This window comes from Lolium rigidum, chromosome 6, assembly GCF_022539505.1.
Source record: "Lolium rigidum isolate FL_2022 chromosome 6, APGP_CSIRO_Lrig_0.1, whole genome shotgun sequence".
In the NCBI taxonomy this organism is placed as follows: Eukaryota; Viridiplantae; Streptophyta; class Magnoliopsida; order Poales; family Poaceae; genus Lolium; species Lolium rigidum.
Genome location: NC_061513.1, coordinates 185,067,249 through 185,094,018, shown reverse-complemented (window position 1 = coordinate 185,094,018; position 26,770 = coordinate 185,067,249). Strand labels below are relative to the sequence as shown.

General features: G+C 43.1%; 2 protein-coding genes across 3 annotated transcripts; both read left to right on the top strand.

The window, feature by feature from the left end:
• The first annotated feature begins 4,948 nt into the window (after nucleotides 1-4,948).
• On the top strand, nucleotides 4,949-9,559 carry LOC124661377 (protein Iojap-related, mitochondrial-like). Of its 2 annotated transcripts, none has more exons than XR_006990164.1 (5): nucleotides 4,949-5,227; nucleotides 6,335-6,422; nucleotides 7,614-7,711; nucleotides 9,023-9,178; nucleotides 9,290-9,559. XR_006990164.1 is itself a non-coding variant. In XM_047199236.1 (5 exons), exons 1-4 carry the CDS (start codon nucleotides 4,952-4,954, stop codon nucleotides 9,089-9,091), a joined length of 531 nt encoding a protein of 176 aa, XP_047055192.1. In that variant the 5' UTR covers nucleotides 4,949-4,951; the 3' UTR covers nucleotide 9,092; nucleotides 9,245-9,559. The 2 variants fall into 2 exon arrangements, 1 of the variants encoding a protein (XP_047055192.1); XM_047199236.1 differs by having other exon boundaries at nucleotides 9,023-9,092; nucleotides 9,245-9,559.
• A 1,560-nt stretch (nucleotides 9,560-11,119) lies between these two features.
• Nucleotides 11,120-15,986, top strand: LOC124665680 (ubiquitin domain-containing protein 1-like). Its single transcript, XM_047203071.1, has 4 exons — nucleotides 11,120-11,321; nucleotides 14,635-14,757; nucleotides 15,526-15,645; nucleotides 15,731-15,986. The coding sequence occupies exons 1-4, from the start codon at nucleotides 11,288-11,290 to the stop codon at nucleotides 15,793-15,795; spliced, it is 342 nt and encodes a 113-aa protein (XP_047059027.1). The 5' UTR covers nucleotides 11,120-11,287; the 3' UTR covers nucleotides 15,796-15,986.
• Nucleotides 15,987-26,770: the final 10,784 nt, after the last annotated feature.

The window sequence follows — 26,770 nt, the reverse complement described above, 5'->3', positions numbered from 1 at the left end:
ACAACTAGCATATGATGATCACTGGATCATCTAGAGCCTGCACACACACAAGCAGCAGCTCGCCAGGAATGGTGAGAAACTGCATTTAGCTGCAGCAGCAGTAACAATAAGATAGAATAAACATATAATTGTATCCAGAAGCATACAGTCAAGGAATTGATGCACACAAGTATTAGGCAACCCCAGGTAGAGCATTAGAATGTATTCGAGCCTAGCAATCATCACACAAGCATCACTGGCTCTTGCTAAAGCAAGAACTGCTAGCAGAAGTAAGCCAAAGAAACAAATGCAGAGATAAGGGGTGATGAACCCAGCAACAACAGCTAGAGCCAGCCCAGGCAAGCAAATACACAACCAGTAGAACAGCAGCAGCAACAAGCACAAGCATGCTACCAGCACAGCAGGGTCAGTACCCTGAGAGGGGAATTTGGCCAGTAACTCTAGAGGTAGGAGAGGAAGGAGAGAAGGGAGCAGTGTCGTGTACCTGGAACCATAGCACCACAGACACGACCTTGACGGCACGGCGGCACGGGCCAGCCACAACAGCGACAAGCCGCGGCCAAGCCAGGCCACGCCGAGCGCCGCAGCTACCAGCATGCCACCGACGAGCCGCCGAGCAGCACCCGGGAGCCCTGGAACGCCATCCCGACGCACATCGCCGAAATCACCGCAACTCTAGTTATAGTAGGGGGTCGATGGCGAGCGGGAGGAGTCTTCTCTTCCAAATCGACGCGGATAGAAATCATCAGCATCGTGGGGCGTGTCGATTGCAACCCACGACGAGGTCCAAGACCGCCGGAGTCTGCCGGAGGCGACCGACGACCGTGGAGGCGAAAGGGGGATCGCAGGAGCTCAAGAAATTAGGGTTAGGGTTCGTCGCGAGCGAGAGGTGGCGAATGTGGCCGGTTGGGCCGAGCCAGGTGGGCTGGTCCGGCCTAACCAACTGGTTGGCCTGACCAGTGGCCCGAGGGGCATTTTGGTCATTTGACTAGTGAAATTTATTTGAAAATTATAAATAAATTCAAAGACCCTAGAAAAAACTCTAAAAATAAAGTAAAATATGTATACCACTTAAAAAATTATGCTCTATCCAAAAAAATGTTTCCATGAAAATTTGAACCAAAGTTAAAAATGATTATTAAGAAAATTTACAAAGGAAATTATATAAGGAAAATTATCCCTCTAAAAAACAAGAAAAGAAGGAATTAAATCAAACCTTATCTTTCTTAATAATTAAAAAAGAAAATGAATATTTCCTTTGACATGAATTTTTAATGCAAAACACCAAAAGTTATTTTAAATTACTCTTAAGGAGGAATCATAAATCTTTCTTATCCTCAAACTCTGAAAATTAACATGAAACCCTAAAATATCAGCTGGGGGGACAACATTAAAACCCTAAAGCATGCATCATTTGGATTTTTAACCATTGTCCTTATTGAACAATGATGCTATCTTTCAGAAACAGAGGACAAGGGTCAGTCCACACCATCCAACTGCAATACCTTGCAGTATTCAGGCAAGTTCATCGCTTGCTGATGCCACTTTGGGTATTTTTATCAAATTACTTGCAAAGTACTATACTTATCACTCTTGCATGAAAAGCAAAGTATTACTTTCATAATTATGAATATGACTATGTGGTGGGCAATGGAACCATGGTATGAGTTCGGTGGAGGTTCCATTGCATTGGGGTTATTCACCTAGGACTTAACAACCAATATCGTTCAGTGATTCTTGCGTTGTAATACCCGTGTTTATAAGATCTAGAGTGAGACGTAGTAGTCAGCTGTTCTTTTCCCTCTCGCATACCAATGGGTACACCTGTAGGTGGGCTAGCATCTGCTAGAAGGGATGAAGCCCCTATCGCTTCTACTGTTTGGTGTATCTATGATGGATTATAACGGGCTGGCCCAAGGGACTAGATCAAAGAATCAGTTCATGGCCAGTGGTTTACAGAAGGGTGGGTATGCAGGGTCGCGGAAAGGCCCAGTGATTGGCAACGACCTTATACCTGGCCTCACACCAAGGAAGTGTGGACAAAGTCTATAGCCCGGATGGTAACAAGGTTAAGATCTCTTATGGTTACAGAAACACACCTCTGCAGAGTGTATCAAATTTTGGCTTGTCACTCCCTGTTTCGGGTTTGGAACTGCGAACGCCGCTGGAAAGGGACTCCATGAAGTTCTAAACACCCGGTAAAGGCTGGCGGACATAGTTCTTCAGAATAAAAGCAACCTTTTGAAGCAATGATTACAAAAACTTGCATTGCCTTGGACTTTCTGGTTCATGGCGTAGTTAGTGCATTAAACACCTCTTTTATATAATGAACTTCTTGAGTACGCTCGTACTCATCCCTCTTTGAATCACATGCTTAGATTACCAGAACAACTCGGAGGGGACCAACGAAGGAGCAGAGAACATGGAGGATTTCTACTACAAGGAGCCAGATCTCTCCGGAGGCATCAAAGGGGTGGACTATCTGATCGAGTACGGAGCCGAGGAAGCAGAAGAGGATGCTTAAGATAGACGGTGTGATCATAGTAGTAGTCGAGCAACACAGAACATTCAGGGCCGGCCCTGAGGGGGGGCAGGCGGGGCGACCGCCCCGGGCCCCCGGATCCAAGGGGCCCACAAGTCCTAGATAGCTATGTATATGCACCTGCCAGCGGCTGGAACAAATCTTGGGGCGACGCCATTAGAGCAGCAGGAGGTTTCCTCTCGCTCGTATGGTTGAGGATGAAGCATTATCTCCACGAATCGTTATATGGGCTTGGATCTTGGGCCCTTCTCCTTTCTTTAACTTGGCGTTATTTATTTAGCTAGAATGGGCTTTTCACTTAATTAGCTACGAAAGGGTTAAAAGAGGTGCGTCCAATAGTCAGGAAAAAGACCGGTCCACTAAATGCAACATCATTCGCTCGATAAAAAAAGCAAATGCAACTTCAGTCGATGCATTTCAAAAGTTCCGATTGAAATAGAATCTAAATATGGAAAGGCACTTGCCATTCGTTGGTTATTAGAAGCATCCAAAAACAGTTGAAATATGGCTTTCAAATTAAGTTTCAATTTGTAGATGCTACCAAAGGAAGTGGGGGTGCCATACGAGCAAAAAGCAAATGCAACTTCAGTCGATGCACAAATTAATGGACATATGAGTTGAGTGAGTTGATATAAATAATTTGAATACACTTAAACAATTATATATAATAATTACTATATACTACAAATATTGATCATTATATAGTGAATAGTAAGGGCCCTGATTTTTAGATTCGCCCCGGGTCCCTAAAATCTCAGGACCGGCCCTGAGAACATTATAGAATAACGCTGCTCGAGTAGTGATGGTACTTAGCCTATTTCTACCACTAGTTTATAGGCTTCGCAGAGTTCAACTATAGAACTTCCGAGTTATCCTCTATGGACCTAGGAGAAGCTCCCTTATGACGTACATTTATGGCTTGTAATAATAATAAGTTTGCACCAACTATGTTTCTGTTGTACCACTCTGAGGGATGTGATATTTGCGGATTGGTACTTCGCACATGTTATATCCACGACTAGCATACTACAACATGCAGTGATATGCAGGGTCACTACACATCCCACCCTCCCAGGATCATCGATCCATTTTTTATAGCTAGCGATTTTGGATGGAAGTACATGCCTGCCGGACGAAGCGTGCAGAGACGTACATGTGCGGCAAAATGGGTGAATGGCGTACCTACCACCGGGTGTGATTTGCGATCCTCCAAGCGCCATGTGTCGTGCTGTCTCTAGCCCAATTCCTTGGCGAAGGTCGGCTTCCATCTAGTCTGGCCCCACAACTTAAATTTGAATTTTGTTACATAAATCATCGTGAGTTTAGAGGATATGGTCTGCTAGGAGCCCAAGACGCACAAAAACTATCCAGCCATGCGCGAGGTGGCGGGAGCAAACCCTATACACCGACCATGTCAGTGCGTATCGCGCGCTGCACACCCCGCGTGCGGTACGGACCGACCCAGTTAGCTGCTGGCTTCCTCTTTTTTCGGTTTTTATTTTGTTTTCTGTTTTGACCTTTTATGTTTCTTTTTTTCCTGTTTTTGTTTTCTGTTTTTTTTGTCAAATTCAAAAAGTAAAAGATTTTTAAAATGTTCAAATTTAAAAATTAAAAATCTAAAAATGTTCAAATTTGGGAAATGTTCAAATTTTAAAATGTTCAGAGTTGGAAAATATTCAAAATTTAAAAATGTTGAAGATTAAAAAAAATTCAATTTTTTTCAAATTAAAATTTGTTTATTTAAAAATTTCAAACAAAAAAAATGTTTATTTCAAAAAAATTCCAAATAAAAATGTTCATCTTAAAATTGTACATATATTTTATAAAATAAAATTTTAAAATCCAATTTTAAAAGACATAATTTTGAAAAATGTTCAGATTAAAAAATATTGTTTAAATATAAAAATTGTTCAAACTCAAAAACTTGTTCAAGTATGATTCTTTTTGAAATTCGAAAATTGTTGAAAATATAAAAAATTGGTCAAATTTTTAAAAATGTTCAAATTCGAAAATTCTTCATATATAAAAATATTAAATTTTTGAAAATAATATTTTTCAAAATTTTGAAAATATACAGATTTAAAATATGTTCATATTAAAATAATTTTCAAGTTTTGAAAAAGTTTAAATTTCAAAAAGTATATCCGAAAAAAGTTCAGATTAATTATTTTTTTAGTTTTTAAAAACGTTGCAAAAATGAAACAGCAGAAAAGGAGAAAAATGGAAAACAAGAAAACAAGAAAAAAAAGTGGCTGGGCCGGCCCAACACCCACTCTGGGGTGTATAGCACCTTCCGGCGGCGGGAGTCCGCTATCTGCCGCACCGGGCGGTAGGTTTTCCTCCGAACCTGTAAAATAGACGAAAATAGAACCCGACGGAATTCGTGAAACCCTTTCGCCTCGGCCGCCGATGCTCGCCGCCGTGCGATCCCGAGCCCTGGGCGGATGCCGCCCGGTTCTTCCACGCCTCCTCTCGTCCGCCAGCGCCTCGCCGGCTCGGCCGGCGGAGCTTATCGAGCTCTCGGAGGTGGAGAAGGTGCTGAGCGACGTCCGTGCCGGGGACGTGCGTGTGTTCCCCGTCGGTGAGGGCGGACTCCACGGCGGCGCCTGTGCGGACTACATGGTTGTCGCCACCGGCCGCTCCGACTGGCACGTCCGCAATATAGCCCAGGCTATACTCTACAAGGCACGCCCCCTGACCCCCGTTATGCCTCCCCTCGTAGAATAGGGATGGAAGGTTCTTGGTTCTGTTTTGGGGGAAAAGAACCAGTGTGTTGTCTCTAATGATTTAGTGTGATTTTATATGCTGTGATTGGAATCAGGCAAAATTTTAGCGGGTTTTAGCTCCGGGCAGATTTTCATTAAGGGCCTGCTTGGAATGACGGATTTTTAGTTTGGCCTAGATAGATCTGTAGTTATTACCCCCGTTTTTTGACGAAAATACAGGGAACCAAGTGGGGCCTAAGCTCGGGCACACTAGAAACCTGGTCAAATTTCATCAAAATTTTCATTATTTTTTTATCAAAACAAGTTGCGCAGCCGGCTGAAAGCCTGGGCTTAGGGACGGTTGGGTCCGCATATGGCTCTGGGAATATCTTAGTGTCCAAGGTTTTGTTTCTCATTGAACTAATTATTAATTTTAGTATTGAGTCCTTTGGTGGACTCATATGCTGATGGTTCCTGGAAAAATGTGACCAATAGTAGTATAGATTAATTGTACATGTGACGTGGATGAGACATAAGGTTGGTGTAAAATACTGTTGAATCAATATGTATGACAGTGTTTCCTTGGGCGTGGTAGTGTGTTAAACAATGCTACCGCATGGATGTGCTTCAAAATTGTTTGGCAGGTGATTGAAAGGTGGAGTGGACTGAAGGGTGTGCCAAATTTAATTATCAATGCTGCTCCCTCTATGTCATTAATCACCAAATGTAAACATAGTTCTGAGGTTCTCTGCCTCCTCACTATATCGAAATCATTTTCATCATTGATGTGATTTAATGTGTTTTTTTTTTGGAAATGCTAGCCTGTATCAGATGTACTCCCTTCCGTCCATAGTTCTGCGACGATACCATTTATATATTTTGAATCCATATAATTTGGTATCTATTTGTGGTCAAAGTTGTGTGCATCAGAGACCATGCGGAAAAAAAACGTGCCTTATATTTTGGGATGGAAGGAGTAGTTTACAAGCCCACTTCTGTGGCGATGCCATGTCATTTGAAGTTTGTGATCATGTGCACAGGCCATACTAATATGGTACTGAAATTGTGCCTTTTTTATTTTCTTAAGATAAAGCAGAAACAAAAGGGTTCTGATCGAATATTGATGCCGAGTGTAGAAGGCCAGCAAGCTGGAAAGTGGGTCGTCATTGATTCTGGTAACATCTAAATCTCATATGCACACCTGCAATTTTCTTTGCAGAAATTGATTTTAGAAATGAAGAGACATAGAGTAATATCATAAGGAAAATTTGATTTTAGCAATTGAAAAATAGCCCTAACTATCAAATCTAAACATACCAAAGGATCCTGTCCAAAGGATTTTCTTTAAGCTTTAAAGGAAAAGGAAACTCAAGACAGAGTCTTCTCTCCAGAGTCTAGAGCAGAAGTGCTACTGCATTATCATTATTTTTTATTTTTTTAGATCTACTGCATTATTATTTGTACCTGATGTTGGACCAGCTCTAGAGTACTCCTTAAGGCTTTATGCTGGGTTTCCACCTTGGCTGTTTGCTAGTTGTAAATCTGGTGGAATTAGCAACACCTTAGCTTCCATGAACTGTTCTTCGACAGCTGATCGTTTTGAGCAACAAAGCCCTGTAAAGATCATAATTGTGTCCCCTTTGCACCAGTAGCAAGAGCCTATCTCTTCTGCTGGCCTCATTCTTCTTCACAAGACAAATTTCATGGGAAATTTTGCGTTGGATACAAGAGCAAAACCTAATGACACAATTGCATTCCGTCTGAAATGGTTGGCGGGTACCTTTCTGGGTCATGATTCAAGCAAACTCAACAGAAGACCTGGTAAACTTTGGTCCTGCTAATTATGTTGTCCAATTAGAAACACTGCAATGACTGTCCAATAGTGCTCGACCTTCGGACTTCGGTTCAATGCCTAGCAATCAAAATCATGGAAATGTGCAAACTGTGCAGATTTGCAGGTTCTACACAATTAGTTTTGTTATTATACGGGGAAATAGCAGCAGGCTGTTTAGTACTTCTTTCTTCTCTGTTGTGATGCCTGATGTCGGTTGTGTCTTCAGCTACTCTCTATGTATAAATGAAGAAGATAATCAAGGGCCATACGCAGTAGTGGCAAATAAGGGAAGAAATGGCATTATCTCATGGGCTGAACTCCGAAGACTAGCTTCTTGAGTTTTAGAATTCTGAAATGGCAGTGTGCCTTTCTTAGTATGTGGTCTAAGTTGGTATCTTGAGGTCTGAAGTCTAGTAAGTGTTTTAGAGTTTTTTAATGTTGGTGCACCACTCTTTGAAGTAGCTCAAGTTTTAACCATCTATGCTCTCCTCTAGTTGAAGTCGTTTTGAACAATTAACCAATATTATGTCAGGAAGTATCATCATCCACGCGCTTGAAGAAAGAGCAAGAGAGTACTATGATCTGGAAAGCGTTTGGACAAAGGCGGTGTCCCCTAACATTTCTGCTCAGGTCAGCAGAGCATATAGCTTGTATTTCTTGTTGTTTCCCACAATAAATTACATTGGGTGTATCTAATTATTGATAGATGCAAATACACCATTAATATATTTTAATTATTTAATAAACATCATATTACTAAAGTTATTACGCAATTGCGGTTATGCACACACTTCAGTAAAAAAATGGTCTGGAATGCTAGGAATCATAGTGCAAATTTTAGATAATTAGGTATTTAAGTTAGCAGTCAAGATGGACGCGTTCAGTGATTTGCCATGTGAAATTAAGCATCTTTCTCTTGGGGTGAATTTAGGATCCTGTGTTGTTTCAAGACCAAGGAAAATTGTATTTTATCAAATGACAGGAAGTAGAGAGTTGCTCGATTAGTCAAATTTGTCGGTACTTGTGTTCCAACATAGTAGCCGGAAACAGGGTCAACGCCGCGTTCCGAGACCCGGGTCGATCGATGTGGGTCGGCGGCCAGGTCGTGATCCTGTTCGATGTCTGCTGACCCCTGATAAGTACCGAAGAATCTTGGGCCCCGATGGTATACAATATCACGTCGGAGGTATCGCTAAACCTATGAGCTAGAGGCTGGAGTCGCTGGACTGGGAATTGGGCGGCGTTGGTGGTGAAATCGGGAAGAAGATGAGAACGAGATGCGTTGGATTCCAGAGTCAAGCAACGTGGCCTATTGGGCTGTAAGTGGGTTGGACCCATTATTTATATTTGCAACCTTTTTATCTTTTGTGATTTTTTTCTGAGTTGGAGTTGAATTTGAATAGCACTCCATTTCATCAAACCGGGGTCATCGACCCAGAATTAAGTGGATCACGACCCACATTCCAAATTAGCGTCGCGGAGATGTATACCCCTCACCGAACCTCGTTCACAGGGATGGGGGGATCCTCGACCCTCGACCCCCTTCTTGGACCCGGTCGACTCGAATTTCTGGCAACTATGGTTCCAACCAAAAACCTTGACTAGTCGTGACTAGTCGCGCGACTAGTCCATGAGTCGGTACCTTAGCGACTCGTCTCGACTCATCAACTCGTAATCTTTGGTTTAGGGTACATACTGAAATAAAAAGTGAAAGTATACAGATAAATGTTCTGTGCAATGCACTTATTGCAATTCTTAGGGTACTTCAGGCAGTTTGAATTGGTTAACAATGCAAACCAATGGTTACATTTTTCTAATACCTGGTTGGTATTTCAAGATGTGCTAATATGGTTTTTTATAAATTTGTAAGCAGATGCAAATAGGATTTAGTTTTGGGCTATACTTCTAACAGTTTCTCATCTTACATTGTTTCTCCTGCAGGAGTTCGAGACTTCACTTGTGAAGACACGCCGCAGGGACCACTCGCAGAAACCCATGAAGAGCATCTGAGGTAAATGTGCCGCGGCCATGATCGATCGCCTGCGGTGTTGAGTATTCCGAGTTTTCTGTACCGTCAAGTCTCATTTGGATGTACTATTGTTGAACGAACTACATGGTCACACCACAGACAACCACATAACATGCATTTTCGATCGTGTGCAGGGTTTGTTCAAGGTTTTTGAGTTTGACAGCGCCAAGTATTCTTGCTTGTGTGCAAGAACCTTGAAGGGTAGATTTCTAAGTTTGCTTGTGAATGATATGTCTCATCAGGATTCATGGCACCATGATGTCTCTGCAAGCTTGTGTTTGTGTTTTGTACTTTTGTTCATTTTGTCGCCTGCAAGTTCAAGCCAAGATTGTGGTTTTTCTTTTGTTTCCTGTTGTTATCCACCTCTTTGGATAGTACTCATAATACATACTGGTGCTATCTTGGATACAAGGTAACACTTTGAACCTCTATGCTTTTAAGAGGCCTTATTTTCGTGGCCCAGACCCATCAGCAATCAGGTATCGGCCTTTGCTGTTTGACATGTTTTATGAGACATAGGGAGGGCATAAAATAAAGGCTTCAAATGAAGTGGCAACTACAGCCTGAAACCACTCTCTAAAAATAATTACTAACTTTGCTCACAAAAAAAATGATCGCAAGTTTTTCTAAATCTAGATGTATCTTTTTAATATATATGTATACATCTAAATTTAGATAAATCTTCAACATTCTTTAAAAATTGTGAGAGTACAACCTGAAACTAACTGTAAACCATATGTCCAAACCTCCCGGCACAACACAACACAGCGCATAAACACAAACTCACAGAGCAGGCATTTGAATCGTGGACTCGTGGCAGCATTTGCGTGTGCTCTTGTGACGACTGTAAAAGCATGCGCACGGAAAATGAACATTTATATTCAGCGGGTGCACCATCTAGTTTTCGGCTCAAACTTCGGAAATTTAGTTTGGCTCTCAGGTGCATATGATTTCTCTACTAAAAAATATTTTGAAGTGTTAAAAGTTTTTAATAGAAAATTATATATGTGCATCTCCATAATAACATGTGTGCGTTTGTCGAAATATCAATATTTTTTTGGTCTATGTAAAAAAGAGAAAAAATTATCTTATGAAATGTTTTACTGAGCATTGAATTTATCTTTTTTACACACGATCGTACAACAAGTCGATTTTTCATGAAACGACTGTAAACACGTAGCACGTGATGTACATGTGAATTATATATTTCGATTTTTTAGCATTTCAAAATGTATCTAAAAAATGAGAATCAGTCTAAGGTTGGGTGGTTAGGAGGGTGGTTGTACCCCTAGCCCATCAGAGTTCAAACCCCATGTTTAACATCTGTGTGTCTTATAAAAGCAGATTATTCATTCAGTAGGAGACGACATTTCCGTCGACAGCGAGGTAGGGGTGAGTGTATGCGCACACTCATGTATGTGAGCGTCTGCGTTTGTATTGTGTTTCTAAAAAAAAATGCATCTAAAATACAATTGAAACACCACCGCATCTAATATACTTCCATGTGTAAAAGAGGAGGTGGCGTTTTGGCTCATAGGAGCAAATGCTCCCATTATACAAAATAACTAAAAATTAATTTTAAAAATGTCAAAAAAAATTGACATAAATTTTTTGGTGTGCATCGTGACATTCTATATTCTATGTTCGTGCACAAGTTTTCGTGGAAAAACAACATTTTATGTGGTGTGTAAGACAAAAAAAAATGCGCTGTACGTAGTCGTGTTACAGCATCAAAATTTGTCTTTTTTACAGGAGCCACATAAATTGTTTTCTTTTTTTTAAAATTTGTGTACCAACATAAAGTGTCTATACGTACATGTAAAAATTTAGTTTAAATTTTTTTAACATTTCAAAATGTGGATTCACACAATAAAAGCAAATGCTCCTATGAGCCAAAGTGTATTTCCCGTGTATAAAAGACCACTCCAACTTCTGAAAAAAAACACCACCGCATCCATCGATGCCAGCTACACCCGCACCGGTTTTTGTTGGCTAGCAAAGCATAGCCCCATCCTGAGTTCCTCACACGTTCATCCCCCACTCCTCCTTCTCCGCTTTCGGTTTTCAGTCCACCGCCCTCTCCCGCATCGCCCCTGCCGTCCAGACGAGAGGGCCACCTCCGCTCGCAGAAGCTTCTCCAAGTGAGGCCGCCGATGATCGTCTGATCGGCCGTCGCCATGGGCTGCGCCGGATCCACCCCTACATCTGATGGTCTCTTCTTCTTACCCTGCCTTTCTCGATTGTGCTATGTTTTCTTAGTAGTGAGTTGAGATCTCGGGCAATTTGGTTCCATCTGAGAAGGGATTGACGATGTGTCATGCTGCAATAATTCAGCTGCTGGGGGAAGCAGAGAGGGTGGTTGCATCTCCTTATGGAATACTGTACAATGATATCTGATCATTCTGCTTATATTGGTAGCTTGCGCAAATCAAACAATTCTTGAAACAAAAAGTGTTGTTAGTATCACCACGATCAACATATCGGTGATACAAATTTTTTGTGAAAAGAGGATATGTGTACTATGAAAAGGCAATTGGGGAATGATAAAATTCTTATCTGCACTGCAACATGAAAACTATAGTGGGGAGAAGAAGATGCCAGTATCAAGGAAATCGATCGGACTGACGGTTTATTCTTCCTTGGGACAAAGATGTGACATGGCGAAAGACGTAGTGAAATGATGGTTTATTCTTATTGAGGAGGAAAGAAGTTTCTTATTGGGGTTCAGTAGTAGGAAATATCAGCTCTGAGCTTTCGACTAAGCAAAATGGCTTTAACATGAGTACTTCTTTTTCTAATACTGAACCCAAATAAGAAACTTCTTTTTTTTTTCGCGAAAACGCAAAAGACTTGCGTTTCGATGCATTGATAGAAAAGAAGGTTTATATGTACATGCCCCCCGTGGAGGGCTAGCACTCCGCACTACAACTCGACCCAAGAAAAAGAGACCCTATTCTAGGGGAGAAGAAGGCGAACACCCCGGGCTCCTGCGTCCGCCCATTGCCGCGCCTCAGTCCTGATGTCGTCGAATAAGGATGGCACCGAGGGCTGTGCATTGTCGAAGATCACAGCGTTCCGATGCTTCCAGATCCACCACGCCGTGAGCATGATGATCGACGAGGTACCTTTGCGCAGCCGGCGAGGGGTAGTACGCACAGCCGCCGACCACCACTCCGCAAAGTCGCCCTCCGAAGGAGGTCCCGAGGTGGATCGAATCCACGAGAGGACCTCAAACCAGATCGTCTTGGAGAATGAGCACCCCGTGAGAAGGTGCGTCATGGTCTCCTCAGCCTCGGTCGCGAGTAGGCATCCGGGCGCATGCGGAAGGCCCCGACGCGGCAGCCTCTCACCCGTCCAGCACTCTGTCCGGACGAGGCCAGCCAAATGAAGAACTTCACCCTCGGAGGCGCCCGGGACTTCCAGGTTTAGCTCCCAAGATGCCGAGGTGATGGCTCCCCGAAAGAAGGCCTCATAGCAGGAATGGGAAGTATACCGGCTATCAGCCGTCCATCGCCGTGTCATCCTATCATCTCCCGCCGAAAGCTGGAATTCCCGAAGCCTGCCCCATAGCTGCACGTCATCGCCACATTGCGAGGGCATTTGGTGCCCCCGCAATGTCGGGGATCCGGGCGCGATCGAGCAGCCGCCTCACGCACCGTACGCACCTCCTGCGTCGCTTAGGCACGAGCGCGTACACCTCTGGCGCCATCTCTATGATGGACCTGCCATCCACCCAGCGGTCCTCCCAGAAGAGGGCGGACTCTCCATCGCCCACCACCATGGAGGTGGAGGCAGCAAAGATGTCCAGCTCCGCCTTCGAGAACTGCATATCCAACCCGCGCCACGGTCTCATAGGGTCCGTGCGCAATCTCCACAGCCAGCGCACCCTAAGGCTGGTGGCCATCCGTGCAAGGTCAGGGATCCCCAGTCCGCCAAGGGCAAGCGGCCTGCACACCCTAGCCCAGTTCACATGGCAGTTGCCTCAGCTGGCGTCCGCCCTGCCCACCCATAGAAACCCTCGCATGATCTTGTTGACCTGCTTGAGCGTCTTTTTGTTGAGACCCAGCACCATCAGCTGGTGAAGCGGGATAGCCGTAAGTACCGAGCGAATCAGCGTCAGACGTCCGGCGCGCGTCATCATCGAGGCACGCCATGTTGGCAGCTTGTCAGCGAGCCTCTCCAACAGGGGGTCGAAAGCCACCGCCAACAAGGGGGATGCCAAGGTATTTCACCGGAAAAGGCGCTAGCTGACACTCCATGAGTTCCGCAGCGCCCGCAGCCTCCTCATCAGTGCAGGCGATGGGGGACACCGAACACTTAGCAAAGTTGGTGCGAAGGCCAGAGGCTTCTCCAAAGAGCCCGAGGATGTCCCGAACCGCACGCAACTCAGCCTCATCCGGGTGGCAGAAGATCACCACGTCATCCGCATAGAGGGAAACGGACGTCGCAAGCTCCCGTCGCGCCAGCCGTCGCAGAATGCCCAACTCGGTAGCCTTCGACAGCACCTTGTTGAGCGAGTTCATCACCAGCACGAACAGCGATGGCGACAGGGGGTCGCCCTCAGTCCCCGTCGATGCCAGATCGGGGGGCCTGGCTCGCCATTGAGCAACACCCGGGTGCTGGCCGTGGCCAGTAGAAGGGAGACGAGCTCCCGGAACCTCGGCCCGAACCCAACCTTCTGGAGGACCTCTAAGAGGAATCCCCAGGAAACTGAGTCGAAGGCCCGCGCGATATCGAGCTTAAGCATCACCCTCGGCTCCTTTTCCTTATGCAGGAATTTGGCTGTCTGCTGGACCAACATGAAATTGTCATGGATGCACCGTTTGCGAATAAAGGCGCATTGGTTGCGATCCACCAGCGATTCCATCCGGGGAGCCAGCCTAGTGGCCAGGACTTTTGCCACCAGCTTGGCAAAAATGTGGATCAGACTGATCGGTCTGTAGTCAGCCAACCCAGCAGCATTAAGAAACTTCTTTCCTCCTCAATAAGAATAAACCATCATTTCAATACGTCTTTCGTCATGAGACCTCTCTTTCCTGAGTACTTCTTTTTCTCCCCTAATACTGAGCTCACTTTTTTTTTTGCGGGGAATACTGAACTCACTTTACACGACTTCTCTAATAGTTGACTAGTTGTGAAAAATGGCATGATTTAATCTTTTTGCCTGATCCTGGTCACATCCTTAGTATTAGTTACACAAATTCAAAATGTTCAGCAAGCTATAAACTTGTTATGTGTTAAGGTGGTGAATATGACATTTATGTTGCCCGGTTCAGCACATGAATAGCCTTAACTCATTAATAAAACAGGCTTATAGAGCAGCAGGTTTGTTGAAAAGAACTGCTGGCATTTCTTGGAAGCTGAATTATGTGCTTTTGTTAATTTGTGTAATTCTGCGGTGCTTAATACATTGTTCAGCCTGCCTCAGTTCTAAGATCAATGAACTGCTTATTTACTGTTATATCCTGTTACTGCATTTGGATATATTCAGTTACTGACGCTTAACACATTCTGTTGATTTCAGATAATAGTAAGAAGCTGAAAAAGCCAAAGCCTTGGAAGCACACTCAGGCAATAACACCAGCAGAACTCAAACAGATGCGCGAGGAATTCTGGGACACTACTCCTCACTACGGTGGACAGAAAGGTACTATACAACTCCCATTGTTGTACTGTGAACGTTTATCTGCAGTTGATTTATACTGCTTGCTAGACCTGTACCCTTTGACTTGACTAAATTCATATGCAGTTTGTTACATTAAACTTTTGAAGTACATGTACACTTATGGTGTTTATTTTGCTTTTTTGGAAGTTTAGTCCACTGTTGCTATTCTATATATGTCGCGGCCTCTTCTAGTCCTTCAGGAGCAAAACACATACTTCAGTATGAACTATGAAGGGATCGCAGAACAGAAGCTGGCCCGTATTATTGATTTTATTGATACAAATCTCTCCCCATACTATTGACATTCCGCTGGTTTGTCATTGTGACGACCACATAATTTCGTTAAAAAATACTTATCAATTAGCATATTTTATACTCTCGCTGTCCGTAGCAAACACCTTCGACCATTATTTACAAGATATGGAAAATAGTATGGTATGGAAGTATTTTTCATGACAAAATTAAAATGTAATTATTACCTTTTAATGAGAATAGTTTTAATATTTCAATAGTCAAAGTTAACGCAAGCTTGACTGCACACTTTCTAGGATGACATCTATTTATGAGCGATGCAGTATTTTTTTGGTTCAGCGAAGGGTTGGTCTGAGAAATCTTGAACACTCTTATCGTATTCATGAAATACACACGTTTGTTTTCTTATGATAGCACACCCCTAGCACAATTTTTTTACAACCAAATAGTTGAAGAAACACTAGCTTTGCATAACAAACTGCCATCTGTTTCCATCAGAGATTTGGGATGCACTTCGAGCCGCTGCAGACGCTGAATTATCTCTTGCACAGACCATAGTGAACAGTGCTGGCATCATCGTCACAAATTCGGACATGACACTTTGCTACGATGAAAGAGGTAAAAGCATCTCTCTTGTATCTCGTGTATCTTCTCTACATCCATGCTTTCAGAACCAAACCAATGCCTCCAAACTCTGCTGCAGGTGCCAAATACGAACTACCGAAGTATGTTTTGAGTGAGCCAACTAATTTGATCAAGGAAGAATGAAGCATGGACCATGAAGGATTTGTGTAAATTATGTAAATCTCATTTTTTTTCAGTCACATTAGTCTTACTTGCTCGAAACTTCAATGGAGTTACCGCTCTTAGGCTCAGTTTGCGCTTGTTGAACCGCGATGTATTTATTTTATAATCTGCTTTACAAGATTAGCCCCATAATAATAGACAAAATTGAGAAATAGGAAAAAGGTGGTCGAGAATATGTGATTGTCATAATCCGTCTCACACTGAGTGGCAAAGGCGGCCTTAGTTTAAGTCCCGTATCTTCTTGGTCCAACACCTGTGCACAGAGCTGTTGCCAGCGTAGTATATTAAGAAAATCTCTGCCGGAGTCCCATCAGCTGCTGTACATATTCAGGTGAGAGAGCTACTGAGCATTTTCTCATCTTTGCCAGTGTTCCGAAATTTCACTCCCAAAAAGAGGGTATGCACCAGATTCAGGTAACCTTTTGCAAGGATCATCAGTTCAATAAACTTTTTTGCAGTTTTCACCACTTCTAGGTCTATCATTCCACTTAGTGCTCATCAGATATACTTTTCTTGGCACATTACATAATTATTGGATGAAAAATATGTTCATTACAACCCCCAAAAATCATTTTTTTTGGGTGATAAAGAGAAAAGATTTTTAAGTAAAGATTGAAGTTCCATACATAAAATAGATCTATTATAGCTAGTGCATCAGTTAAAAATCATAACGGATGGAATGTCTAACAAATTGGATGTAGAGGTGGTGGAGGCCACGAATTTTTTTATAAAACTGATGGTATGTGTCACTGATTAGTTGTACAGGTGGCGGAAACTGCGCGTTTTTATTTTTGTAAAACTGGTGATTTTAAACTTCCAGTGAAACCGGTGAAATCTGAAATTTGCTCCCAAAAACGTCGGTACTATGGTAGATTTTGGTCGGCACCCAAACATACCCTCGACACCTAATCAGGTCGCATGTTTTACTGCTAGTGCATTTGCTGTCGCTGCGTGTCTGTTGTTCACATTAAACAGATGGCCGTGCAAGACCTGAATCATTGGATCTCTCCCATCATAATGCCATGTAGGGTTGTACCGACAGCTTGACATTACTAACTGCACGGCTCGGGCAGATGCTTCTTTCTGGTCCGCGCAACCAATGAATGCACGGTGATGGCTATGTTCACGGACGGCAAATTATCTTCAGTTTCTTGTACTACTAGTGTGTGCATAAATTGTACCGTTTATTCAAATTTTATTGTATCTATATATTATTTAGTGTATAGATATATTTAAATTTTGATAAATCTTTGACATCCTTTCATGGATGGCGGAAGTACCAGTAATCTTGCAGAGATGAACCTCCTTTTCATTTGGGGAAATAAAGAACAGGTTTGCGGGATGGTTATAGCTGGAAAAGGTCAAGAAAACTTATTAGTTCCTCTGATTCATAATAAATGTTGGAGTTTTAGTTTAAATTTAAATTAAAGCTCTAACATTTTTTATTGATCAGAGTTTCTTCAAAAAAATAATTGATCAGAGGCATTCTCAGTATATTGGCTTTAATTGGCGTCGGCACTAGCTACCATACATGCATGGGTCAGCAATAGGAGGTAGTAGTAATATCTGGTTTTGGTTCCAACTACGTTCTACATCTCACGAAAGTTATCTAAAATTTATCTAAACTCGAATGATTCTAAACACTAAATAATACTAGTATCTATATAAATCTAAATTTTAATAAATCTCAGACAGTCTGATAAGATGGAGGAAGTAGTTTAGAAATGTGATCCTCCAAACTCCAGAGTGGCATGAAGGACCACGGTTCGAGTGATTTGTCTAGGATTCCATGCGTGCGTAGGCTGGATCCATAGATCTGAGCGGGGCTCCACGGTTTTTCTCGCGATGGATCACATCACATGACAATCTCAAACTTTTGGGCTCGCGTAGCGCGAAGGACCAGGCTGTAGACGCTCGGTAGTTCGTGAAGTGTGGTTAGTTGGACCCCTGTTTTTTTCTCAACGGAAAAAATAATTGGATCCGGGGGTACACTCTCGGAGTCTCGGAATCTTTGACGTTAAACTTGGCTCAGCCCGTTTGAGATTACTGATCTCCTCTTTCTTTTCGTTACTAGAGTTTTCACCCCTCAAGAAATGAGGGAAAATGATGCTAAATCAAATTCTGTAATTAGCTACGATGCTGATACACCGAGTTTTATTATGCCATCTGTAAATCATGATGTAACTTTGCTGAGTAATCAATAAAATGCGGCTGATGGCTTTCCCCTAAAAAAAGGGGAGAGAAGCAAACATAACCGTCAAATACCATGTAAATCATCTGCATGATTGCCAAGCACCATTTGAAGCGGAACTAGGAGCTTGTGTGGAATTAAGAGTCTAAGACCTTGATCGCTCTGTAACCCTTCTTGTTTAGTAAAGTTTCAAATGTACCCACAAAAAATACCATATATATATTTCAAAAAAAGTCTAAGCTTTGCACAATAGCTCTAGTGGTAGATTATTGGCTGTCCAAAAAAAAATGTAAATTCTTCAAAACAGTACTCGTCGATTTTTTTTTAATGGAAGCGGTACTCATAATCATAGATATTTTGTAATATTAAAACAGTATTCATATATCCGAGGAGAGAAGCCGGAGTGTGGGACGTACTACCTCCGTTTTTAAGGAATAAGGCGCACATGTATTTCAAGACGAACTTTAATCATAAAATTGAGCAATTAAATTTTGATTATATTATATGTAATTAGTATCGTTGGATTCGTATTGACACAAACTTTTTAATGATACTAATTTTATACAAGTAATTTTTATGTATTTGAAGTAATTCTTGGTCAAACAAAAAGCATGTAAAACAAGTACTACACCTTATTCCTTAAAAAAGGAGCCAGTACTACATTGGAAGCACACTGATGCAAGCAGAGAGGACCAGGTTGCACTGAACGCCTAGTAGATGGCCTAGGCCCTGCCCCTGCTTGGAAAGGAGGACGCACACAGTGCGTGCTCTACGGGATCGCGCCATGAACATTTCAATTCCCAGCACACCACATGTACTGCACCTGTTCCTACCCGGTTGTCACTTGTCAGTTTATATATCGAGCTGCAGAGAGTACGGTACAGGCAAAAGGGTAGGCAGGAGGAATAAAAAGGCTGAACACTTGCGAATGAACTGAAGCGCCTATCCGCGGAAAGCTACTTTTGGCCCTGCCGAGGTGCATGGGGGTTCGGCCGGAAAGCACAAGGTGCGGAGTCGAGCATCGTGTGATTGCAGCCCTGGTTCCGAAGTCGCGGCTGAAACTGCTTGTTTAGGCAGAGCTGGGATTAGGCAGGATTCTGCCTACCGCTGCTACTACTATCTTGCCTTGTTTAACTGGGCTAGCCCACGACTTATCCAAATGCAGATTATGTTAGCGTGCCGCCAGCCTCTAATCATACTAGCGTCATAGATTTAGCATCGCCATATAGTAATCGAAATGTAGCTAGACCGCTAGATATAGATACGACGTGCCTCTGCCAGCGACTTTTGTTAGAAAGGGGATTCTTTTCGCATACTAGGTACTTAATTATGGTGTCGCGATCACGAAATCAAGTGACCCGAAAGATTTTAGATTTGACTCTCCAGCAATGATTCGTACGCAGTACTCCCTTCATTTCATATTTGTTGTCGCTAATTAGATGTATCGATATATAATTTTTTTATGAAACACACTGCATTTATTCGGAGGGAGTACATACATGATACTACATTTGATATAGGCACACCGCACACCTTGTAAGTCAAAGAAAATGATATGCAACGGAGGGAGTACATGTTATTCGTGCATGCATGGTACGTAGGCCACTACTGTATACCACACTGACAGATAGTTCTCGTATGCTTCTGATGAATGGCTACTTGCTGAAGTGTGATCAGTGCGCATCTAGGGTCAAGCTGAGCTCCTGCACACTGCAACGTTTTTTCACGTGTCATCGAAGATCACAAGATACAGTATTAAACCAAATCTGATCCCGGGTGCATATGCACCTGGTATATATAAAACATATTTCCAAAACATAAAAAATTTAGTAAAAAAATTTAGCATATAGAGGGACATGTTCTATGTGTGCACGTAAAGTTTCACATAAAACCAACAATTTTTCTACCCTGTGCAAAAAAGACAAATAATGCCTCAAAAAATAGACTATTTTAGCACCAAAGATTTGTCTTTTTTGCACAAGGCACGTAAACATATCGGTTTTTGCTGAAACAACTTTGTAAGCATGTAATATGTCAAGGTATACACGGGGAATTTTTATTTGTATTTTTCTAACATTTTAAAATATGTTTAATATGCATTTCAAATAAAGGGTGCATATGCACCCGGGTGTAGAAACACCCTGTCCCCTTTCCTTTTCACTTCTTTGCTACTGAGAGCAAGTACAATAATGTACACTCAGCAGGCTATAAGCCATTCCATGTCATCAAAATCATACGTGGAGGGGAGAGAATAGAGGAAAGAGAAAGGAGCGGGCGCTTGGTACGTCGCCCGGCTACAGCGATACGAGTAACTGTCGCCCGCTTACAGCCGACGCGAGCGCTAGCGCCGGCGTTCCCAGATCCGGTGCACCTCGCTCCCCTCCCGTGCTTCTTCCTCCACCAACGCGCAGCAAATCCCCTGGCCTCGATCCAAATTGCTTCCTTGCGCGCCAAATCGAAGATGCCCTCCAAATCGCCATCTCGTCGAACCCTAAAACTGCTGCTCCAGATCGTCCCCAAATCGCCACCACCAAACCCTCGAACTGACGCTGGCGCCACATCAAGGTGATGGATCAGCAATCCAAAAGAACGTGTGTCTCATCCCGTGCCTCAGCTCCTTCCGGCCCTGCCTCATCCCGTCCCGCCGTCGGCCTTCCCGTCAGCAGACGGACCAGCCGCTGGGTTCCCCAACGACCACCCCTGTCAGTGGCGGCCTCCTCTGCACTATGCTGGCTTCCTGGCCTGCAGCAACCTAGTAGCAAGTTATTTGGCTCGTGGCCCTTGCTGAGCACCTCCTGCAACCATTGACGGTTCTACATCTTCTTGGTACATGGCTGAGAGTATTGACGACTCTGATCTGCAAGCATGGTACACTTCTCCTTGTTTCTTCTTCAGATAATGCTGAGTTTTTATCTTGTACGGTTTGTCAATGATCATTCTGCTACTGATTTCTTATATGTATTTTCTGTACATATTATTACCGTGTAAACCTGAAACTCTTGCGGAGAACAAGTAGTTTTCTGGACAACAATTTATCTAACAGCCTTAATAGTTCAGTCAAAAATAACAAACTTGGCATTCTTTATTAATTCCTTGATGTGGATATCAAATAAACGCAAGGAGGCCAAGAATAACTTCTACTTTGCAGCTTATGTTACAGAGGTCAAATGTTACTGTCCTTTCTGAAACTTTGGTACTGATGCAAGAACAACTTGAAGATAAAAGTATATAAATACTACATGGACGTACAAGCTATAGTTAGTGTCCTCTCCGTTGCAATTACTTTCTGATGAATACAAGATTATGTTTTGCTGAAAAATTTGAAACTACACTGAAATTCTAGTCAGCAATCCAATTACACTTAAATGCAATATAGTCCAGATAACCATGCAGGAAGTTCAACAATCTGGCCAACTAATTCTACTCTACTGTTTCAATATATATACCCTTGTCCATATTCCCTTTTTGCCGTACAGCGGCTGAAGGTTGTTGATGTAGCTGTTCCTTTTACTGAAGCTCCAACTATGGATTTGTGTCTTCAACGTCGTCAAGATCGAACTGATGTTTTGTTTTGCTGGAGACCGTATTTATTATTTTGTTTGGTTCATGCTTTTCTCTAAAGAGTCTTGTATTGTTCAAGTGTTGATGTGTTGGTGATACGTGCTATTAGTTTGCCGCTCCTTGTCGTCAAGATCAAACCTATTTGATTGTTTGTCGGAGATCTTATTTAGTATGATGTTTGGTTAATGTTTTCATATAGATTCACTTAATGTTGAACTGCCGGCATGGCACTATGTAGCATCTGTTTAGTGTTTTCTTATGAATCAGTTTGCCTTGTATATGTTGATGGTGTGGGTGGTATAACGTGGCTACAGAGATACAATTTGCAACAGATCACAACACATGATATATACATGCAGTAATTAAATATATCAATATTTGCTAACAGCCAGCATAGTAGCTAGCCTATTGTATGGCCGTGGGCTTTAAGCTAACTGTAGCTGACATGGCATGACCTTGTAGCCAGCAGCCGGGTGTGCTACTGTTCTTGCTCTGAAGGACGGAATGATGGCATAGCTGATTAGCTCGGCCATGATTTTGGAAGTGTACCGAGAGCAGCGTGGACAGCATCCCGTCCCGTTCGATTGATGCTGCAGATGTTTGCCAGCATTGCTATCCGCACACCTATCTCAGATCATCTTTCGGTCGCGTCCCTCAATAAAAATATCAAGCACGATGATTTAGGATGTATTTAAGAATTGCGCTAGATAAAAAGAGATAAAACATCTAAAAAAAAAGCTCTTTTCAGCCGTATCCCTCAAACAAGATCCGTATGCATGCATTTTAATACGACTCTTTGATCTTAAACTTAAGAATGCTGGTTTTAAGAACGAGTGATTGCCCCCAATCACAAGAGGCTCATACAGAAAGCAATCAGCCCATAGCCCAATATCGAGACCCGTCCTCAGTTCGGATTGCAGGCTGCAACTCGCTTGCATGAAGCAGAAATCGCTAGTAATCGCCGGTCAGCCATACGGCAGTGAATCCGTTCCAGATTTTATTCTCTCCCTATCCATTGACAAGGTGGAGGCTCTCATATCCAATTATTATCCTAAATAGGTTTGTTACCAGTCCGGTCTATTAATGAGGAAGTCTAATTAGATCTATCTTGAATTTTTGAGAACCCTTTGATAGCCGACAGTAAAAAAAACCCTACCCTATTCTCAAACCCTCTGCCGAGCTCTACCCTGTCCGCATTTGTTTGGAAGGGGACCACCCCATGTGAAAAAAGTACTACGTAGGTGAGGGAAAGTGTGAGAAAAAAGAATGACATGTGAGAACTAGGGGCTGCATGCATGCGGAGTCTCTACCGGGAAAACTGGGCATAAAATGACGCGCTATTTAGCTTTGAAGGACGCGACTAGAACATGCTTTTCTCCATTTCTTATCCGCGGTGGGGGATGCGACTGGATTTTGCTAGTACAAAAAACATAAATTGACAAATAATCAAATTTATGGGGAAAGTGGTAAATTTATGCTACGAAAGCTTCCCTTGTGTGACTTCTTGACCGACTCCGACTCAGCCTTTGAAGATGACGACGCCTTTTGGGTGACCACCACCCCCTTGTCCTTGCTCTGAGCCACCATGAGCGAGCGGTAAAGATGTAGCCGCGGCAAAAGGGCACGATGCTGATGCATCGCGAGTGCGGTCGGGTTAGGCTTACTGTGGCAACATAGTGCCAACGTGCACATCAACTTAAATTGACAGCTAATAGAAACGTAAATTTTATTTCAGATTTTTTTGAAACTTTGAAATATAAATTTAATTATTTTAAAATAAAGAGCTATATATATCTCGGCCTCTAAAACATCACACTCATTGATTTCATTGATTAGTACAATTTGAACGGACTTTTCGTATACTAGTACTCCGTATATGTTTTGGTATATTTTGGAACAGAGCGAGTCAAATAACCCCGAGTTCCTCCAATCCAACGGGCAGCAGCTGACTGGGAGGGCATTTCCTCTCGTGCGGGAACTCTGCCTCGACTGTACTAGGACGGTCAGTCTGAGCAGGCAGCCACGTGCGGTGCTATTTGCATGTTCCTGCCACCACTCGGGCCCTCCCTGCTCCCCGTCGTTTTCCAATGCGGTTTCGGCCGTCCTCCCGCCTCGCCGGAATCATTGTGATCGACATTTCACCCGATGGACCGGCTCCACTCTCCAGCGGGATTACTCCGACCGGTCGACCCCACTCGAAATCGGTGCCTCTCCCAGGTTCCATCGTCATATTTCAGCCATCCGTTGGCTGGCCAGGCCAATGCGTATGCGTGCAATGTAAAATGAGCTACCATCACCATGCGCAGCACCCTGACGTGCTTCCGTCGCATCGGCAGCAGTGTAGAGAGCTAATCACAAAGAAGAAAGCGGAGATGGAGTATACCACGCTACACTCTAGAGCACGGTTTCTTTAGCGTCTTGTCACAGGCATTTGTTAAAATCATCTCTAGCAGACTCTTTGAAACGTCGACTATACAACAATAATCTGCTGAAAACCCGTTTTAAAATTTCGCGGTTTCGCGCGGGCTCTGGGGGAACCGACCCGACAAATGCAAATGGTACAACCGAATCTATTCCATCAGAGCCCGCATAAAACCTTAAAATGGATTTTCAGCATTTCAACACATATATGTGATTTAGGATAATAAATATATATATCACAGTGAGAATCAACCTGAGGTTAGGTGGTTAGGAGGGTGAGTTCAAACTGCAGGTTTGACATCTGTGTGTCTCATAAAAGTGGAATATTCATTCAGTGGCAGGTGATGTTCCCGTCGACAGCGAGACGCCTGTGGTGACTTCGTCAATTTCAAGATCCAATCCGCCGGCTCAATCTTCCGGAGATGCTCATAGAGGTGAGTGTATGCGTGTGTATGTGAATGTCTATATTTGTACCGTGTTTCTAAAAAAAATACATATCACAACAATATAAACTAAATTATGAATACTATAAATTTTACACAATACATAATAATCTAATTAGTTCAAATCCAAATAATTAACACAAATAATAAATGATAGGGATATAAATAATAGTTCAAATCACAAATGAATGAATACACAATCAAATGAGTAGAAGCGAAAGACTATTGCTCATGCAAGTGCCAGTGGTGCTTAATGAGATCATGGTGAATCCTAGTATATGTGCCAGAGTCTTCAATTTGCCGCTACGTTTCAAGAAATGCTTGGTTACGATCGGGAACTTTTTTTGTTGGATTAACATGACTACCACCATTGTTGTGGAAGAACTTCAAGTTCAAATCCCTCTCATCCTCAGCAATCATGTTGTGGAGAATCACACATGCCATCATGATGTCATTGAGTGTTTTCTTGTCCTGTAGACGAGCAAACCGAGCTTGCAAAATATACTTTTTTTTTACAGAAAACCGGCGCTTTATTGATTAAATCACATCAATACAAAGGAGTCCTCGGATGCAATCCAGAACATAATAGAAAATAAAACTAGAGTTTACATCTTGACAATACTTAGCTAAAACATGCGCCGCTTCATTAAGAACACGCTTCACATGGCAGAAGGATACCGAAGTGAAGCCACTCACCAATTGCTTGATACCAGCCACGACCAAACCAACGGACGATCTGTCCATGCTTCGCGAGTTTAGTCGTTGCACCAGAGAGAGACAATCTGTGGCAAAGATCACCTTTCTCATTCCTTCATCTCGAGCTAGCTCAACCGCCCGCTGAAGAGCCAAAGCCTCTGCATACTCAGGTTGTTGGAGCCCCTCAATGTGTTGTCGACAAGCCACCAAGCAAGTGCCCCGGTGATCTCTCATGACCACTCCTACACCCATGCACTCAGCAGCTTCAAAGATCGCAGCATCAGAGTTAATAAGAACTATACCTTGCGGCGGCGGTGTCCAAATTGTTGCTGTAGGATTGGACACACACATGTGCTTGAGATTTGGTTTGTATAGGTGCTCTTTGATCAGATCGACATAAGCAAGAATCTTCACACTTGTGCGGCTAGGATTTGGCTTGACGTCCGAGAGTTCCTCGCCTCATTACGTGCCGCCCAAATATGCCAAAAAACCACTGCTAGAACTGTAGTCTGAAGATCACTTGAGCGAGACAGGAAATCAAAGAGCCAGCTCTTGCAAGACTCAAAATGTTTCCGATAAAGCTTCAGAGGAACATGCTCTTTAATTTCCCGCCAAACTACACGAGCAAACTGACAGAACAACATCGCGTGCTCGATGATCTTCGACCGCCCACAGAAAAAAAATACAGGTATCGTTCGCCGGGATCTGACGCTTGCGGAGCCGTACTCCACTTGGTAAGCAATCATGGACAAATCTCCACAGGTGAATATTCATTTTTCCCGGTGCTTTGATTTTCCAAATGGCTTTCCAATCTTTCTCATTTGCTGTCCAATTTGAAAACATACCACGGCCGTTCTTGCTGTGAGCTTGTAGAAACTTATTCGAACGAGCCAGGTTATACGCCGAACGGACAGTAAAAATCCCATGTCTTGTATGTGGCCAACAAACAAAATCATCACCTGCATGCCTTGAGATTGGGACCTGCAGGATTTTAAGTGCAGTAGCATGTGAGAAGAAAGCATGAACATTTTCTAGGTTCCACGTGCCAGACTCCTCATTGATTAGACAATGTACAGTGGCAGTCAACGGTATTGGAGATGTTGGCTTCAGAATAAGGGGTGGAAAACGTGGAATCCAATTATCCGAGATAATTTTCACAGTTCTACCATCGCCAATACCCCAACGAATACCATGCGTAAGCAGCTCTCGGCCATGCAGGATACTCCGCCAAGTATACGAAGAAGATCTTGGTTTTGTTGCATGCCAAAAGTCCGTCCCCGGAAAATATCTCCCCTTCAGTACACGAGCACATAGAGAGTTTGGATCTATGAGTAGTCGCCATCCTTGTTTGGCCAACATAGCTTGATTGAAGAGGGCGAGGTCGCGAAACCCATACCCCCTAGGGTCTTTGGTGTAGATAGCCACTCCCAAGATCTCCAATGCATCTTCTTTTTTCCGTCCTCAACTCCCCACCAACGATCAGCAATGATTTTCCTCATCTTGTCACAAGTGGTCAAGGGAAGCTGAAAACCATCACGAACACTGGAATAGCTTGAATTACTGCCTTAAGCAAGGCTTCATTACCTGCACGTGACAGTGGCCTTGGACACCATCCATTGATGCA